Source organism: Silurus aristotelis (genome assembly GCF_946808225.1).
Source record: "Silurus aristotelis genome assembly, chromosome: 1".
In the NCBI taxonomy this organism is placed as follows: domain Eukaryota; kingdom Metazoa; phylum Chordata; class Actinopteri; order Siluriformes; family Siluridae; genus Silurus; species Silurus aristotelis.
In genome coordinates, this window is record NC_139574.1 from 20,090,869 (window position 1) to 20,109,682 (window position 18,814).

Genomic DNA, 18,814 nt, shown 5'->3' on the forward strand with positions numbered 1-18,814 from the left:
CCTGCCTTGCCAGCAACCTTTGGGCGAGACTGGAGGGCTGAGAGTCATTAATCGTGCCTCATGTGTCTGCTCCCTCACCATGTGATGGCACTTATCTATTCTGCAATGCCATAATCAGGAAAAAATAATTACAGCTAAACACAAGCTGGGAAATATATTACTGCCGTTTCCCTTTTTTGTGTCATAGAATTGGATCATTTTTAAGGTGCTCCAGAATGCACAAACAGGGAAGATGCACTCTGACCCAACATGCAATCAAGGCTATCAGAAGTAACTCATATTGACAACTGTAATGTCAATAAGTGGATCACCATCAGGTAATTTAAAGAACAAAGATGTTGGTTGCATTTGCACTAGGAAAGTGGTGTCATGAGACCTGTGGCAGAGTTTTGGAGAGCTGTGTACCAATTCTTTAGCCATGGGTCTGCCCTATGGCAAAATGCTCTGGCCTGGCATCTGAAGAAGTGGTACAGCACACCCCAGGCTATGTTGCTGCCAGCCCAGCTGCTTCAGTAACAGGCATACCCAAATACCTCCCATAGCATGTGGGCTACATCATTGCCAAAGTCCAGTCCCGCCTTCCAAATCAGACCTCTTCAGCCACCAAACTAAGGAACAGGCAAACGAACAAGGGATTAAATGGGCTTCACATGCAGAGCAACAGCTAGGGAGCTTTCTTCACATACCCAAGATCTGGCATAAGATGGAGCCAAGTTACTACAGAGAAAACCCTCAGCCAAAACTGACACCACATGCTCTCGCCCACTCACTCTGGAGCGTTTCTTCAGACGTCAAGTGCAACTCTGATCTAGAATATCTCAGATGCTCTCATATGCATGATAATCTTAAACACCTAAATCTTGCTTTTAAAAACCAACAAATATGAATACCTAATACTTCTAGTGTGTTTTTTCTCTAAATGAAATTCGGGAACACCCATGTGTCCGTGAACCTGTCAAAAATCAAAAATCACCTCCCTCTGCATTTTTGTATGTATTATAATAAGCTCACTGTTTGAGCTTTGTTTGTCATGTGCATTTGTTTTTGTTCAATTTCCCGACGTTGGATGATTACCTTAATGTGTTCACCTTTTCTGTGCTAAGAATTTGATTCGTTGAATTATGCCCTCGATTTCTATCCCATGTTAACTTTTATTTTAATGCACAGTTTAGTTTTATTTACTTATATTTTATTCTTGATTATAGATATTCAAATTTTAGCCCCGTCTGTCTATCCATGCTATATTAACCATGATGATGATTTTTTTATTTATATAATGTATTTTATGTATTTCTCCCTTGCATCCTGTTTTCACTAACTGCACATTGCAGAATCTGAGCCAGGGGTCTTTCGTTGTTTCTTTTTATCCCTTTTTCATTACAATCCCCCTTAATTAATTACTACATTCATTAATGAGTACCTGTTCAAATATCTTAAACATAATCCAAAATTCTAAAACTCAAAAACAAGTAGACATTCTGTAAAAAAATAACAAATATCAAATTGGATCTGATGTGTTCTGTCAATTGTGTTATTAAAGAATAAACAACTCTCTGGTAAGCTCTATTGCTCTAATAAAAAGACAACAAAAATTTATTGAACAAATTTTAAAACATGTTCAAGTAATTAATCTGTACAGAGGAGGAATCTGGTGTTAATTTCATTGTAATGTGATCCTCGGTTACCAAAGGGTTTAAGAATTTCTGCTCTAGTGACTATGATTAAACAGTTCAACCATACAGCAGATGTGTTCGAATGGGAAGTGATCATATTAATGGATGGCAGAAGCAGCTAAAATGGCCATCTGGTTTCATACAGACAGTTTAGCTGAGACAAAAAAGATCTAGAGAGCTTGAGTTGGGTTCAGGAAGAACAGGGGTTATATGGTAGGGTTAGCTTGAAGAAAAAGTCAGGCTGGTTGTGCTGAGGGTCACTGCTTACACTGCAGTGTGCAGCTTGCTCCCCACCAAGCACTGCCATTCACAGAGCTCTCCTGTGAGACACTGTGACGGTCGGCTGAGCTGAGGACTTTCGAGACTAGTAAGGCAGTTCCATATCCATCTCTGAATCTTACAGCAATTTCAACTCTCTCATTTTCTCTGCAAGTTCATCCAACCACTGCACTGCACTGCACAGTTTCAGACACAGGTTAGGAGCTTGTGTTAGTGGCCACAACAAAATCAGAATAAAAAAGTGTGTGGTTGTTATCATTTAAAAATCCTATATGATCTTCCATTCCACAATCAAAGTCATAGATATCACATCTATAATGGTCAATGTAAAAATTCACTGAAGCTCTTGAGCTGGATCTTTATGTATTGTCTTTTTGTTCCTTGACTGGTTGATTCGATAACTTGTTTTTGATTGCTTGCTTTTTCTCTCTTTCTAAGAAGGCTTCAGAGTAAAAATGACTGAGGACTCGATCCCTGAGTGTTTTCCAGATCTGCCAAAGATTAACTCTCTCAAAGTAAATCAAACAGAAGCTAAAGTAATTAGTAAAGAGAGAAATTATGCTAATAAGCCTGAGGAGCTTGTTAGGTCATTTTCATTATGCATGTTAAGCCTTGACTTGGGGCAGGGTTTCTCCAAAGGAAGATTAATTATGAACAATGAGAAAAGGTGGAGAAATGGATTTCATAAGCAGCACTCACAAGCAACTTTTGGAAACAGCCTTTTTTCAGGACAACAAAAATCTCTTTGCCTTCAACAAACAAAGGAGCAGATTGCAGAATTGTGGGTTGATCAAAGCACAAATAAACATAAATTAATGACAAATGTGGCACACCAAGTGGGAAGTCATAAAAGCCTTTCTAAATTCCTTGGCATCCTGAAATCCCTGCGCAGTCTACATACTCACACGCCTCACAGGGCTGTTCACTGTACTCTCACACAGAAATTAATCCATCGCAAAAATTCCTGACTCTTTGTTTCCACTAGAAGTGATTTGTCATTATCTTTGGTCCATAAGTTGCACTGCGGCAGGCCGGTACTCAAGCATACAGGACAATAAATACTCAAACAAATGAAGCTGTCAATCAAATGTTTACAGAACCTTTCAGCGTGTCGATATGCATTAGCCACTGTCTGACTCTCATTTGTGTAATTAATCAATTCTCACCTTCAACTGCACATACCATTATTTCCTATTGCTATCCCATTGAACTCATAGAAATAAAAGTAGAAGAATCAGACAAACCAATGTTTTAATTGAAAAAAGAAAAAAAAAACTAAGATCTATGAGCAAGAAAACATTGTAAGTGATTTTAGCTTTCTTCTGTACAGACAAGTAAAGACTGATTGCTCAATAAAGTAGAATTACTCAATGCGTGATTATGTGTGTGTTCGGGCACATGTATTTACATCTAAGTAGATACCAACTCGTCAATCTATAGGGGAAATATCTGACTGTTTTGACCTCATGGGAACATTTGGATGATCCTCATGAGAGGATAGTTTTATTTAATAAACCTGTAACTGTTGGTTATAAAACAGGAATAGTTCAAATATTTCCTTCAGGCAACTGAGGTTAAGGTTAGAGTTAGATTTATGGTGTGGTATAACATTAATTAGCTGTGTGAATAATTATCCCTGCTGAAAGTCCCCAGAAGGAGAGTAAGACAAATGTTTGTGCGTGTGTGTGTGTGCGTGTGTGTGTGTGTGTGTGTGTGTGTGTGTGTGTGTGTGTGTGTGTGTGTGTGTGTGTGTGTGTGTGTGTGTGTGTGTGTTTGTGTGTATACATATGTTTCCCGGGGACTGAGTCAGCTAATCCATACCCTTTCAGTTGTTAATTGACTGTGTTTAAAAATGTCAAGAGAAAATTTACTTTATTGCAACTTTCACTTGTTAAATCTCAATACTGCCATCTCTCACTGTGTCGACATCAAAGCACGCAATCAAAGCCTTATCAATTTAGACGAACAAGCACAATCCAAACAGAAAGGTCTTCCACACTTCTGTAAGCCGTGTCACTGTTTTATAACCTACAGCAGTCTTGTTGGCAGATTTTCTCTGTTTTTCCTCTCTCCGTGTCTCTTGTGAGTTCAGGGTTTGGCACTGTTCCCAGATCAGAGAGGCAGTGTTGAGTGAGAGCTGTGGAGAAGTCATTATTGCCAGCATGCTGCTATCAGACAGCGTTTAGATCATCGAGGCAGAGGCCCTGCTTATCACACAAGGTTCAGAATTCAGCACACCCCCGTAGTTTGTGCATTCGGGTCCTCGGGGAAATGCTGTGTTTCACGGCAAAACCGCTTATTGCATCAGAGGCCTCAGCATCAATTATACAATAAAGACTACTACTATTTCCTCAATTGATTTCCCTTCGCATTCAACTGCACAACTCGTTTAGAGAATATGATTTGACAATGCAAACAATACAGAATCCAATACGTAATTGTCATAAAAGTGCCTGAATTAGCAAAAAGCTACTTCTAAAAAGAACAATGGAACATGATAACCTCTGCCTTACCGTCATAAAGCCGTCTAATAACCCAGAGTCGGGTTTGGGAGGGGCTTGCAGGCGCTCCATGGACCACTTTTCAATGATGGAGGACACCTGGCTGTTCTCTGTGTTTAAAATACGGAACCCTGACATGTTCACACCACTGTAGCGGTACGGCTCCACGTCCAGCGCAAACAGATCCTGCAGGGAAATGTGAAAAATTACACTTAATAATATATTGGGTTATTTTGACCAAAATGCCGTGATGTCATTTATATTTACAGTATAAATTAGTGACCAAAAAAAAAACCGCAGAATGAGTTCTAAACAGATACAATACACATAAGAATGTTTTTTGTTTTTGTTTTTGTTTTTTTTCTTTGTTTGTCTGTTTGTTTGACAAGGCTTTCCAGAAATGTTCATGGAGCATCTGGTTACAACTAGAGGTGTGTATTGGCAATGGGATCCCTGCAAAAAACAAAAAGAAATCACACAAGCAGGAGGTCTCTGCACTGCACTAGTAGAAAATGTCACAGGAAGGTGCAAACAAAAATAATAGTGGAAATGGAATGAAAAGTATAAAAACAGACTCATGCATATCTTTTGTTTTCTTTAATGGCCACTCACACTTTAAATCTGAATAGAAATAGAGATATGTTCTTTTTGGAGGACAAAACAGTTATAGATAAAGGAAGTGGCATTGGGCTGTTCCCTTAATATATTCTAATGTTACTAAAGATGTAACTGTACAGAGGATGACTTAGTAGATGTTTGTCTATGTGACCTTATTATTTAATATTTCATGCACCATTCTCTGTCTTCCTTCTCTCTCTCTCTCTTTCTCTCTCTCTCTCTCTCTCTCTCTCTCTCTCTCTCTCTCTCTCTCTCTCTCTCTCTCTCTCTCTCTTTCTATTTATCTATCTATCTATCAACCAACTATCTATCTATCTATCTATCTGTCTGTCTGTCTGTCTGTCTGTCTGTCTGTCTGTCTGTCTGTCTGTCTGTCTGTCTGTCTGTCTGTCTGTCTGTCTGTCTTTCACTTTCACATGCACAGACGGAGAACTGATAGCGGTTAGGGGAAGAAAATCTGGCAGAAAATGGAGTCCATATGCAGCCTCTCTGTAGCACGGTTGTTCACTCTGTTGGGTGAATTAAGCTCACAGTTCTACGTTTTCTATCTGCCAAGCTCTCTATTGGCAAAACTAATTATTCTGCTGTCAGACATGTTCAATCATCAATCATATACTTTCTTTCTCTTTTTTTATTGTTATTATTTTTTAAAATATGACTGTTAATGTGTAATAAATTATTGTGCTTTTTTTTATCTTGTGTTGTTTCTTTCACATAAAATGAAAGCAGGTAAATGCATTGTTGTTATTCCGGAGGATAAATTTCATAATCAGTGCAAGTCAGAAGGTTTGGAGGGTTTTAATTTGCCTAGAAAACGGGCAGCGCAGAGAATTGGCAAGTGCAGCCTTGTCGCAGATATATGTGTGAGATATGGCCTTAATCAAAATTTAATTTTAATAATGTCTAAGTCATGAAAATAGGGCAGGAAGGAAAATGAAAGAGAGAAGAGTGGAGAGAAGATTAGGGAAGATATGGGAAGATGGAGACAGGGAGCAAGAGTACTTGTCAAATTTTCAGGCAGGGAAGAGCTCTCTGAACTAGGCCAAGGGCCATGTCAGTTACACAAGAACTGGATATCAGCATAGTGTTCTCTAATCTCTCTTCTTCTCTGCCTTTGTAGCTACTTCACATCAGTGGCTTGAGTCTTTTTTAATCGAAAGTTACACCGATACAACAGAACATCATGTGTCTTGTGTCTTGTGTCTTGTACAGTGATGGCTGGTTGTAATGTTAGATGAGAGGGCTAAAATATTATATCTATTCCCAGCTAGACAATGCAACTATTATTATATATATATATATATATATATATATATATATATATATATATATATATATATATATATATATATATATATATATATATAAATATTTTTTTTATTAATTATTTTATATATATATATATATATATATATATATATATATATATATGTATATATATATATATATATATATATATGTATATATATATATATATATATATATATATATATATATATATATATATATATGTATATATATATATATATATATATATATATATATATATATATATATATATATATGTATAATAATTTTTTTTAATTATTATTTATTTATTTATTATTTTATTTTATTTTTAGCATTGTGCTGGACAGCAAATTGTCTGAGGTTTAAAATATCTAAATAGAAACTACCTCATAACAAAGAGTGTGTGTGTGTGTGTGTGTGTGTGTGTGTGTGTGTGTGTGTGTGTGTGTGTGTGTGTGTGTGTGTGTGTGTGTGTGTGTGTGTGTGTGTGTTTAGCTCCCCTCAACATTATGACAAATGTGCAAACAAAACGCATATGTATAGCAATAAGTATATAAAATAGTAATGGAGAATTTAAGGGAGAGACTTCTTCTGTCACATTCCATCCCATAAATAAAGCACTGCTAAGCAATTGAGAATGCTAAATGATAGCATTTGTCCACCCTAACCTGATTGTGCTTGTTGAACGACCCTTTCCAAAGTCACGAGCAGTAATGTAGAGGTCCATTTTCCCCCTTTAGCTATTTTAATAACCTCCACTGTTTACCTCCACTAGATTTTAGTGTCTGGAGATGGTGTTTTGCTCATTCAGCCATAAGAACATGAGTAAGTTTAGGCTCTGATGTTAGAAAAAAAGGACTGGGGTGCAGACTGCATTCCAGGTAATCTCAGAGATGTTCAGTAAGGTTGAGGTCAGGACACTGTGCAGACCAAACGAGTTCATGGTCTACTGTACATTAATGCTATGTGAACTGATCACGCTCATTCTACTTTCAAACTAGTCATTACAAGCTTAAAGTTTCTATAAGCAATGAAAGCATGTTTTGTTTTGAAATCATAAAAACCAGAGATATGTTCTCTTAAATCTGACTGATCACATGTTTCTTTTATTTTCAGCGTACAAAGACATTCTAGATAATCCTGCACAACTCTTTGAGGATAACCCAAATAAGGGTGTGATAGTCCACATATTTTTTTGCAAAATCTTTTATTTTGAAACAAGCATTTTACAAGCTAGGAAAGGCTAATCATTTTTTTCTGTGAGCAGAGGATTGTCACTGACAATTAAGATAGCATCTGTTTGTCTGTAAAGCTTATAGTAGCATTACAGATGTCTTATAATGTTGCACAATGAACACTAATGGGTATGCACATCATAAAGAAATTAGCAAAAAAACATTTTATGTAATGCCAGTTCTCCCTGTAAATTTGCACAGATGTCTCATTCACTCAAACACAAATAGTTAATGGTTTTTGCAGCACAAAGCTATAACTTTGCTATATTTAACATCTTTTTTTACACATTAGTGAGCATGCACATCAAAACCCTTTTATATTCGGGGGGGGGGGGGGGGGGGGGGGGGTTGTTGCTTTGTTTTTTTTGTTTTTTGCATTTAAATGATGTTTACACATTTTGAATGCTGGCATTCTCAAATCATTCCGAGACAGTATACAAAATCAGATTTTTGTCATTAGACCCTAACAGATAAATCTGATAAATGCAGTTCTTGGTCATATTTACTTGACTACCCAGACACATAACCATGCATCACTCAGACAAGGATTATAAGAATCTTCAGGACTTTCTCATGAGATTCTCAGATCAAAACTTCATTACATGATGCAATTTCTCACTGCTCATTCATTTACAATAAAAATCAAAAGTTGATCATTTGTCTGAAAGTGGCTCATAACAGAAGCTGATAGCCAGTGTAGTGTGCAATCGGATATAAAAGTGTAATGGATTATGTTAAAAAGGAACACGTCTGCACTTCATTTGAGAAACTGTGTGACACAGTCACATCACTCATTTTCATATCACTCTCCTCCTGGATGTGAGAGCTGTATTGTTTGGTTTTTATTGTTCTCATTTTAATCTTAGCCAAGGTTTTTTCCCATCATTTCCTCTTTGTCAGATATTATCATGACAATTTATGTTACATATTAAGATTTCTTGAACAGCATATACTGTATTTCACTAACACTTTCATCTTTTATCATAATAGCCCTGTTCCCTGTACACTTTAATGTCTGGCATTTTTTTAAATGTAAAGACGCTAGTAAAAAAAAAAAAAAACATTTTTGACAGGTTTAATATTTCCCCAAAGTTAAAGCATGTGTATACATTTATTTCTGAATCAAAATGTATTTCTTATTAGGGTTTTTAATGAGAACATTGTTAACAAATTGCTAGGGTAAGGCAACTTCTAAAGCTGGTTAGGAAGATCGTAAAAGTGAACAGTGTGTAAAACTCACTGTTAAGAATTGTAATGATATAAAATAGCTTATAGTAAAATAGTGTTTTTATAAAAAAAATAAAATAAAAAAATTTATTTTTATATATATATATATATATATATATATATATATATATATATATAATAGTAAAATAGTCAAAATGAAGAAAACTATTCTGTAAGCAGGAGATTCCAAACATTTGAACAGAAATGCAAATATGAATAATGTTAAATACATTGAATACATTTAATTGTGTAAACAGACTGCTTCTTACCAGTGTAGTAAAAATATAGTGGTAATACTCTGTCATCATCCCCATAGCAAGAGCCTGAAAGCAGACAGAGAGAGATAGAAAGAGGAAGATAGAAAGAGGGAGATTAAGAGAGAGAGAGAGAGAGAGAGAGAGAGAGAGAGAGAGAGAGAGAGAGAGAGAGAGAGAGAGAGAGAGAGAGAGAGAGATGTTATTTGAATACTACAGCGATGGTGCTGCTATGGTATAAATCAGAAAGAATTCATTACAGGGTAATCACAATGTAAAATACAGCAAGTGTTTTGTATTGCAGTATTGTACCAAAGCATGATTTAATCCAGCATCAGAAGAACTAATGTCTGTCTTCTATCCTTTGAAGCACATAGTCTCTTTCCTGTCCCTCCAGAACACTCACCTCCTCGTAATGACTTCAGTTTCCAGTAACAAATGCTTTTTTTTCTTTCATTTACAGAGTAGAGCAGCTGAAATGCATGAGGTATGAGTGTGGATTTCCTGTTTACAGTCAGCGAGTTCTGGGACTGAGTAATCTAACAACCGAGCAGATGGGATTTGATTTGGCTCTTCTTCAGTATGTCTCCATAATGATAACGAGCTCTCAGGTTTACTCTCCAACACAAACCTGCATTTTGCTAGCATCCCTCACAGACAGATAGATGGCTCAATCCATAATGCTAATTAGCACGTGGGCCAAGCTGTTGTGCTGAGGAATGATACAGCAACAATCGGCGAGTTTAAGTGTCTGATCTGTTCCAATCATTCAGTTCATCAGCGTGCCTCTTGGGGGCAGCATGAAAAATTCAGGAGGCTACAGTCAGAATGAGCAGCTGCCTGTAACGACAGCAATGAACACAAGTGGGCTAAAGCTGCCCTCCTTTTTTGCACCAACGCAAATGGAAATGTTAGTGGTGCACTCATCGCCATTGCCGTTAGAGTGGGTGCAATCCTGGACTGTGTTGGTGTAGGGTTGCCATTAACCGGTCTGGCTCTGTGCCATGCAGCATAAACCAGCACTTGTAGATGAGCAGGTGAGTGCTACATCAGCACAGACCACTGAACAGATTATGAATCACAGATTATTATTACAGTGAGAAAAAGGCGAGGGCGAATAGAATGGCTCAGGTCAGGAAAGTAATTGCGGCTTGTGTCACACGGCTAAGTGTCCAGGTGGAATGCAAAAACTCCAGGAGACAATTGTGGCTGATGGTGGGGACACTTTTATACACAGAAAGCAACATTCATATCATCAGCAGTATGCACAACAAAATCCTTAGTGTTGGACTAACACTCAGTATGTTGATTAAACACCACCAGCGTCATGTCATTTCAGCCGAGCACAAATGAATGCAGTTTCCTACAGCCACAGAAATCAATATTTAATCCGGCATATTCTAGTACACCTTTTTATTTTACTAAGATCTGAAATAAAGATCACTAATGTGCAATCTGATACACTTTAATCCAGTTATTGGTGCAATATAAATGCATAAAAGTCTACATTTGAAAGGCAAGAAAATAATGTGTTACACTTTATAATAATCTTTATCAATACACAGTTAAATGACACAAACATATTTAGAATGTAAGTTAAATGTAGTTAATGATAGAGCACAACACTGTTAATGTCTGCATACACCATTAAATAATTATTCATTAGGGAAGCCGCAATTCACAATATTCGAGTATAACGTGTTGGGCAATATGTAAATAAGGCTTCTGCATGTGCTGCATGTTTCCAATAGCCGTGGCAAGTTCAGCTACTTCCAGAAGTGTGAAACCTGTGGCATATTTATTATATGTAATTGTGTGGCATGTATGAAAGCTGTAGACCTTTTATGTAATTTTGTGGCATGTATAACAGCCTATAGACTTTTCAAAACCCAATATGAATGCAAAATAAAGCTTAGAAACATGCGTGCAATCTTTTAAGTAACATATATAAATGGAACCCTTTCAATCAACATGTGTACAAGCAACAAATATGTATCTGATATTAAACTTTCATTTTAACATGCTGACACATAAATGTCATAAAGAGGCTTTCACAAATGTAATACCTACCCACTTATCATTTTACATTCTAGCCATTATTCCCCAGAGTGCTGGTTGAAAATGATCTCCAAATTGAATGTACATTATGGTAAGCATACAAAATGGAAAAGCTATTTTATGCATATGATTGGAGCACAACTCCATAAAAACTCTCTACTGTAGACCTTTACAATAAGTAAGTACCATACATCATGAGACAAACTGCCTCTATACCTAAGACTTATTGTCCCCACCCTTTAAGCCATATGGCTTTGGGACAATAGTTCAGCAGTCAAAGCATATTAAAAAATCTCTCACAAAGGAAAAAAATAACTGCCAGGATTTCATATAACGCACATTATTGCCCCATATTTGCTTCACATGCTTAGCACACTGCTTAGCTATGCGAAATTCTGACTGTGTGCCATCTGTGAGCAGGATCCCAGAGAGAACACAACTGGCCACATCCTCATTTTAATGTTGAATAGTGAAAGTCCATTGCATCTTGATTCCAGGTTGGTCATCCTGGCCTCAGCGGAGGGCTCAAAGCATGCCAAGGGGTTTCACCATGCCACATGGCCAGTAGTCTAATTTAGAGGATGACTGAGCCTCATTCATGTTTACTATAATAATTCACAAACATCAGCAAGAATTACTGCCAGCAATGACGGTTTTAATCCACTTAACAAAAATGGTTTAGAGCAAATTATTTCTTGTTAGAATCACAAATGGTTTAAATAAATTTGTAAACCTTCATTACAATGTTTGTATTCAAAAATGTATTAGAAATGCTGCTGTAAGGGTGAATCATGATTATATTTATTGTCTTATTAATATTGCTTGTAGAGAAGCTTTCTGAAAAATAGACAATTGTAATATTGATATGTATTGAAAATAAAGCATTAGAAGAATTGGACTAATGAGCATGAAGCTTACCTGTTTGAGAATGGTAGCAGCCATCTCATGGCCACAATCAAAGATCACATGAAACTCTTTCCCTCGCTTCATCTCCTTAAGAAGGGGCTTGGTGTCTTTTGTCTCTGATGGCAGCTGACGGATTTTTAACCGGATATTGTAACGAGAGGGTGCCTTAATGAGCTCCTGTAACCGGATAAGACCTGAAAGAAAGAGAGACAAAATATAACAGAGCCAGAGTGAGATAAAGAAGAAGAAGAAGAAGAAGAGAGAGAGAGAGAGAGAGAGAGAGAGAGAGAGAGAGAGAGCTCATTAGTAACACTGCTACTAACAAAGTCTGAGAGAAATGAGATTTTGTTAATGCATAACTCGTACAATTTTCACTATCATTCAGACTTGGCTCAGAGTTTCGACATACACATTACAAATATGGATCTAGAATAATTGAAATTATACTCTGCATTCATTTGATTTCTTTCACTTTAATTAGAAGAAGATAAGGAGGCCCCATAAATGGATGTCTAATATGAGTTTAATTTTAATGAAATCTATCCCTCTCTAAATTTTTACGCCTGCTATACTCTCATTCCCCTTCTTTGTCTGTTGCGCTCTGTCTTTGTCTCTGCCTTTTTTTCTCTCATGCAGTCCTGTTCTGCATATTTTCTGGACTGGTCTTTGATTTCAAACCATCCTGTCAATCCACAGCCTACACCTTAGAGACTTTTAGAATTCAGAGACTAGTTCTTGAGAGACTTAACATCTGTAGTATGCCAAGGTACACTGAAGCTTTCTTTTAATGCTACAGTACTACTGGTTTAAGCTTGGTCACATCTAGGTCTACTTTTTAAGGTAAGAATTGAGAGCCAACTCACCAAACTGTTACTTATGCTGTTCCACTTGTAGTGCAATTTAATCAAAATGCTAACATGGACACCTTTTCCAATTGAACTGTTCATTCAAATGAAAATAATATGCATGTTTGACTGTGTGTATGCGGCAGCAAGGCAGGGAAGATCTACTGCACTGTGGTTATGATCGGAAGCAAGCAGTTATTGAAATAAATGTAAATTAATCTCCTTAACAACCCACAGAGACACAAGCACAATAAAATGAATGATCGATTGGATTATTACTGTATATAAGCATTTAAATAGATATTATAGTAGTTATTATAATAATAGAAAGTAGAGGAAGATTTTGTGAAACAATTTCAGCCACCAGTCATTAAATGCATAATGTCAGGTTATAAATAAAAGAATGCATTGAATCCCTTTGCCGTCTTTAGTAGATGCCTCCATAATATTTATACACAATGTGTTGATAAATGTATGTTAAGAGGCATAATTGCTTCAGTGTTCCCTGTCAAGGTACCTTAAACAATGCTTGACAGAACCACCACCGTAGAAAATACTTTAATGGGTGCAAATGAGCAAACGTTGGAGTTGATCACAGCACTTGAGTTACAGTCTTAAATATTCCAGAAACAGTGAATGCTAGTCTGTCTCAGAGAGCTGCAGACATACAAGTCAGATGTGAAGGCAGCCCTTGCTGCATGGGCAGGCTTATTTAAGTTCAATTAAATGTGTTGAACAAATTGCAGGCGGATTAAAGCAAGTTTCCGGTCACAGGTTTTAATAGTCAGCGTGAAGGGCAGAGGCATTTTCTACTTTCTGCAAATTACACACATGCACGCATGCATTCTCTTAGTAATTTTTCATTCCCATTTTCACATTTAGTAGCACAAGAGTCGAAAATGAGAAGTCGGCTGCACATGAGGGTGAAGAGAATTTCCACCACACTGCTGGCTCGGCTGGAGTGGTGAGCCCAACCACAAGTCATTAAGCGTGTCTAGAACAACAACTGTGTTGCAGCGTCATGCCTGGTGCATGCTAAAACACTTTGTAAACATACCTAGATACCAGATGCACTGCTGGTACTATCACAGGGTGCTGTCGTTTTAATATAAGACGTCGACATCTAATTAGACCATCTTCACACCAAAGTAACTCGTTCAAGGACATTTTGCTTTAGCATGGGCTTTTAGCATTAATTAAAATTGGCATCATCTTATTTTTGGTATAATGCTGATTTAGAAAAAAAACTACGGCAAGGCTGTATTTAACAAGCGAGCAGAGAAACCACAAATTGTGGAAATGTTCATTAAAATGTCATTATGAGCATTTGCGAAAATGACTCTTTTATAAGAGATGAAATCATCAAAGCACTTATTAGAACACAAATGTAGAAGCCTTAAATTACAATGCCACTTAGGAAAAATGGCAGCGTGATGCTCTAAACAATCTAGGGAACACTAGCCAAGCATATGATGGGCTAGCTCCTTCATTACTGTGAATGGCGCCGCTGGTTTGGTGCACTCACACAGATCAAATTGAAACAGATTACTGAAGGGGTCCTAGGAGATACTGGGTGCACTCCAGCAGTGCTTGTCTCAATTCAAGCTCTTGCCTCAAGCTTGAAGTATATTTCAAACACTCAGCTTTAGCCTATGTAAGCGTAGGTGTGTGGAAAAAACACACACACACACACATACACACTCTGTGAAGTATTTCCATTTAGTTACGTAATGCTTTCCCTGCATGTTCTGAAACCTAAAGTAAATCTGGTCATCACAAAGTCTTACATATTACCCATCACTTTATCACAAAATCTGACTTTCTATCACCTGTCAAACTGCAGTATGAAGGGATTATGGTCAGAAGTGTGTATAATATATCAGAAGTGTGTATAATATGTCAGAAGTGTGTATAATTTACATGATTTTTTTTTTTTTTTAAAGATTTGTGTTGAATCTTTTTTTTTTGTTTAGTTATTTAAATTATACAATGTACCGTATACCATAGTGTAAACACACAAGTGCTTCAAAACATTCCGGATAACATTATAATTCAACTCCACTATGGCTACAGAAGCATAATCAAACTCTTTCATTAGTAAAAAAAATAATTATTGTTTGTCTGTAGTCTGTACTGACCTGTACACGATTTAACTGTAAAAAAGTTATTGATATTGGTCAATGTATATATAAAGGAATTGCATGCTTTGGGCACACAGTAAATTACCTTTCTGCTGAGGTAAAACGTCGACCACTGTGCAGTTTGTATAGCCAATTCTATCTTATTGTTCTGGCCTGTAGTGATATTTTCGCTCATAGAAAGAACCTCAGTTTATTACAAGAAATTCTTTTGCATGATACATTTCTAAAACAGCTTTTTAATATATGTAATATTGCCAGTCAAAGGTCTGATAGAAGGCTCATGTGGTTTGGGAAGTGTTCCTCTTTACTGCCTTGATAAGAAGAACATAAAGGATGAAAAGGGTCATTTCCTTCCACTTCTCTGTCTCATGTATGACTACATTTAAATTCAGGAATCTCTCATACACAGCAGAACTAACAGGCTGAGACGAGGCCTTCCTGCCCTGCTTCTCCAATACAGTCGAGACATTAGTTGAATGCAATAATGACTATTGATCTGCTTGTTTGGGCGTTTGTTCATGGTTAACCATTATGCTTGAATGAGCTATTAATCAAGCAGTAAACATACGTAATTCATGAATCCTAATTACAAGTGAACTCATCCATGCAACCAGCCAGGCACATCTTTATTATTTCCCTATCGAAGTCAAAGGCTCCTGTTTCACTACATATCAGCAAAAGTGTCTCTTGTTTTTGGTCCTCAGGTGGTGTTACGCTCACATATCTAAGACTTGTGACAGAAAATCAAGGCGCTATTAACCCCGGTGAAAGCTGGCCGTGTCCATTTATCTCTTAATTAATCCAAGCATTGAAAAACACAGTGATCAATTCTATCTTGAAGTTCAGACTCTGCCAAGGGACCTCAGTGCCTGCAGCAAAACTCAATGCCATAGGCAATGTGACCTTACATTTCCACCTCTGGACAAGTTGGACAGCATGTTATAGAAGTTCGCAATGTTAAACAAGCAGACCGATTTTAAAGTGCATATGTAATGAGAGCGCTGAATTGCACAGTGGCTGTAGGCTACACACAACAGGGAGCTCAGAGAAATCCTGTATATACACTCCAGGAAAGCTGGCAGGATGTCCCGTCTGCTGGCTACTAAGCTGAACCCTGGCATATGGCGCATGTAGCCTGACTGCTGAGGTATATGCACCTGCTGTTATAACAGGACCTGGCATCCTAGGGCTTTGGCTACACCAAAGATCAGACAAAAACCAAAGAAACATTTTAAAACCCATGCTGTAGGTCAGATGCAGGTTTGAGAGCGATAAAGCCGCTCAAGAGATTGCAGAGGACAAGGGCTACACTGTGCACGGGATACAAATGAGAAATTCTCACCTGTGCTGTCATCATACACCACAGTGACCATCCTCCACTTGAAAAAGTGCACCAGGTCTAGGATGGCCCTGCTGAGGGAGGAGAAGTCAGGGTAGAGGCTGACGTAGAATGAGTCACGGTTGTCTGACACTTGGTGCTTCCATTTAGTCTGGATGTGTGGCACCCCCAGTGCGTTGCAGATGGACTGCACTGCATTGGCTGAAGAACTGTGAGAAGGGCCAAAAATGGCTGCCACTCCCAGAGAGAGTTGATCACAGGCTAGGGAAGGAATAGAACACTTAAGAATTGTCAAAAATTGAAAAAATAACATTAATTTTGAACAAAATTCTAATGTGTACAGTCTCATATTATTTACTATTATTCTAACAACTCTATATTTTAATGACGCTGACACTCCAACAATAAATGTATACTGTAAAATTTACAAACGGTGTAATTACTGCATGTTTCTATGCATACACATATAAAATGTATATATTTACAATATCTGTCATTATTTATATATATCATATATCATAGTCTTACCAACCTGTACATAAGTAAATATTTAAGACTGCTACAAATGCACTTCTGGTTAAATGCAAACTGCATTTTGTTACCTTGTACAGTAACTTGTGCAATGACAATAAAGTTATATCATTTCTAATCCAATGTCATTTAAATTAGCCAACAATAACTTTTCAGAATGTATACTGTTACATAATCAAATAAGGATCATTTTCCATTGATTTGTATGGTGTGTAAACTGTAGGTACGTCTTTTTTTAATATTATTATTATTGTTATTATAATCTCCATCTCCAGTCTCCCTGCCTGGCTACAAAGTCGACAGAAATGTTTACCCTAATTAACAAAACTTTTTTTTATAAAACCCACGTCTGCTTGTGTGACTAATTTAAATAGCATGACTCATCGAGCGCAATAACTTGAATGTCATACCTTTTCTGGAAGCCTCAAAACTGTCATGGATGTTTATCCTTTGGATGTCATATGTTAGTGTTGTGTTTGGCAGTAGGGTTCTGTTTCTGTTGATTGTATTTAAAGCAAACTTAAAGGCTAGTTCCTCAGCACCAGATGGCCCAGATTCAATGGATTCAAATATTCCTCCTGTAAAGGAAGAAAAGAAAGACTTTAATCAGCATAATTGTTGCCAGATATGAATTAAACAATTAAAACAAATTGCATCATAAAGAAACTGTGCTATTACTGAAAGAGGAAAGGAATATGTCATAAAGTGCACATATAGATGTTTTGTAATTCAGTTCAAGAGAGTCGACTCAACCACAGGCATTCTCTTGAGAATTGTTTTGACAGAAACTAGATGACTGGATGCTGGCCATGTTGGAGACTCTTAGATCAATGTGTCTTGATTGGCCAGTGGTTCAATCAATCAAGACCTCTGTGAGCAGTAAGGCATGACGAAAGTGTTTTACTGGGATCAGGCTGTGATTTACCCCTGTTTGCTCAGTGTAAAGTGAGTATAAGCTGGATTCCATTTTACTTGTACTACTTAGAGAGTTCAGCCACACCATGTAAATCATTCATCCTTAAATCATTCATTTGTTCCTGATTTTCATCTTCAGTAACCACTTAATCAGGATCAGAGTGAAAACATACAAACTTGGAGATTAAATGAAACTCCACATAGACTATAACTGAAGCCTATGATCAAACCAGGAATCGTTGAGCTGTGAGAAAGCAACACTTTCTGCCACACCACCATGGTGCCACATTTCTTGATGTATTTCTTAAAGGCAGCTCCTGCAGAGTGCAATCTGACAAATGTTGTATTGTTATAAGAGTACAATGTATTTTTGTGAAATCTGATTTTCTTCCAATTAATGTGTCGAATGTATTTACGATTTACTTTTCAAGTTGTCAGGAATGGATGTTTTCTCAAATGTATATATATATATATATATATATATATATATATATATATATATATATATATATATATATATATATATATACAGTACAGACCAAAAGTTTGGACACACCTTCTCATTCAAAGAGTTTTCTTTATTTACATGACTATGAAAATTGTAGATTCACACTGAAGGCATCAAAACTATGAATTAACACATATGGAATTATATATGGAATTATATACATAACAAAAAAGTGTGAAACAACTGAACAATGTCATATTCTAGGTTCTTCACAGTAGCCACATTTTGCTTTGATTACTGCTTTGCACACTCTTGGCATTCTCTTGATGAGCTTCAAGAGGTAGTCAACCGGAAATGGTCTTTTAACAGTCTTGAAGGAGTTCCCCGAGAGAAGCTTGTCACTTGTTAGCCCTTTTGCCTTCACTGTGGTCCAGCTCACCCCTAAACCATCTCGATTGGGTTCAGGTCCGGTGACTGTGGAGGCCAGGTCATCTGGCGCAGCACCCCATCACTCTCCTTCTTGGTCAAATAGCCCTTGATGCCTTCAGTGTGAC

General features: G+C 37.1%; 1 protein-coding gene across 4 annotated transcripts in view; it reads right to left on the reverse strand.

Moving 5' to 3' along the window:
* grik2 (glutamate receptor, ionotropic, kainate 2) overlaps positions 1-18,814 on the reverse strand; it is a 132,145-nt gene that overhangs the window by 69,622 nt on the left and 43,709 nt on the right. For all 4 annotated transcript variants that reach the window (XM_083551049.1, XM_083551048.1, XM_083551051.1 and 1 more), the window contains exons 3-7: positions 17,308-17,475; positions 16,370-16,627; positions 12,054-12,235; positions 9,093-9,146; positions 4,466-4,639 (exon numbers count right to left, since the gene is read on the reverse strand). In XM_083551049.1, the coding sequence (XP_083407175.1) occupies positions 4,466-4,639; positions 9,093-9,146; positions 12,054-12,235; positions 16,370-16,627; positions 17,308-17,475 (836 nt within the window). The remainder of the gene's footprint in view (positions 1-4,465; positions 4,640-9,092; positions 9,147-12,053; positions 12,236-16,369; positions 16,628-17,307; positions 17,476-18,814) is intronic.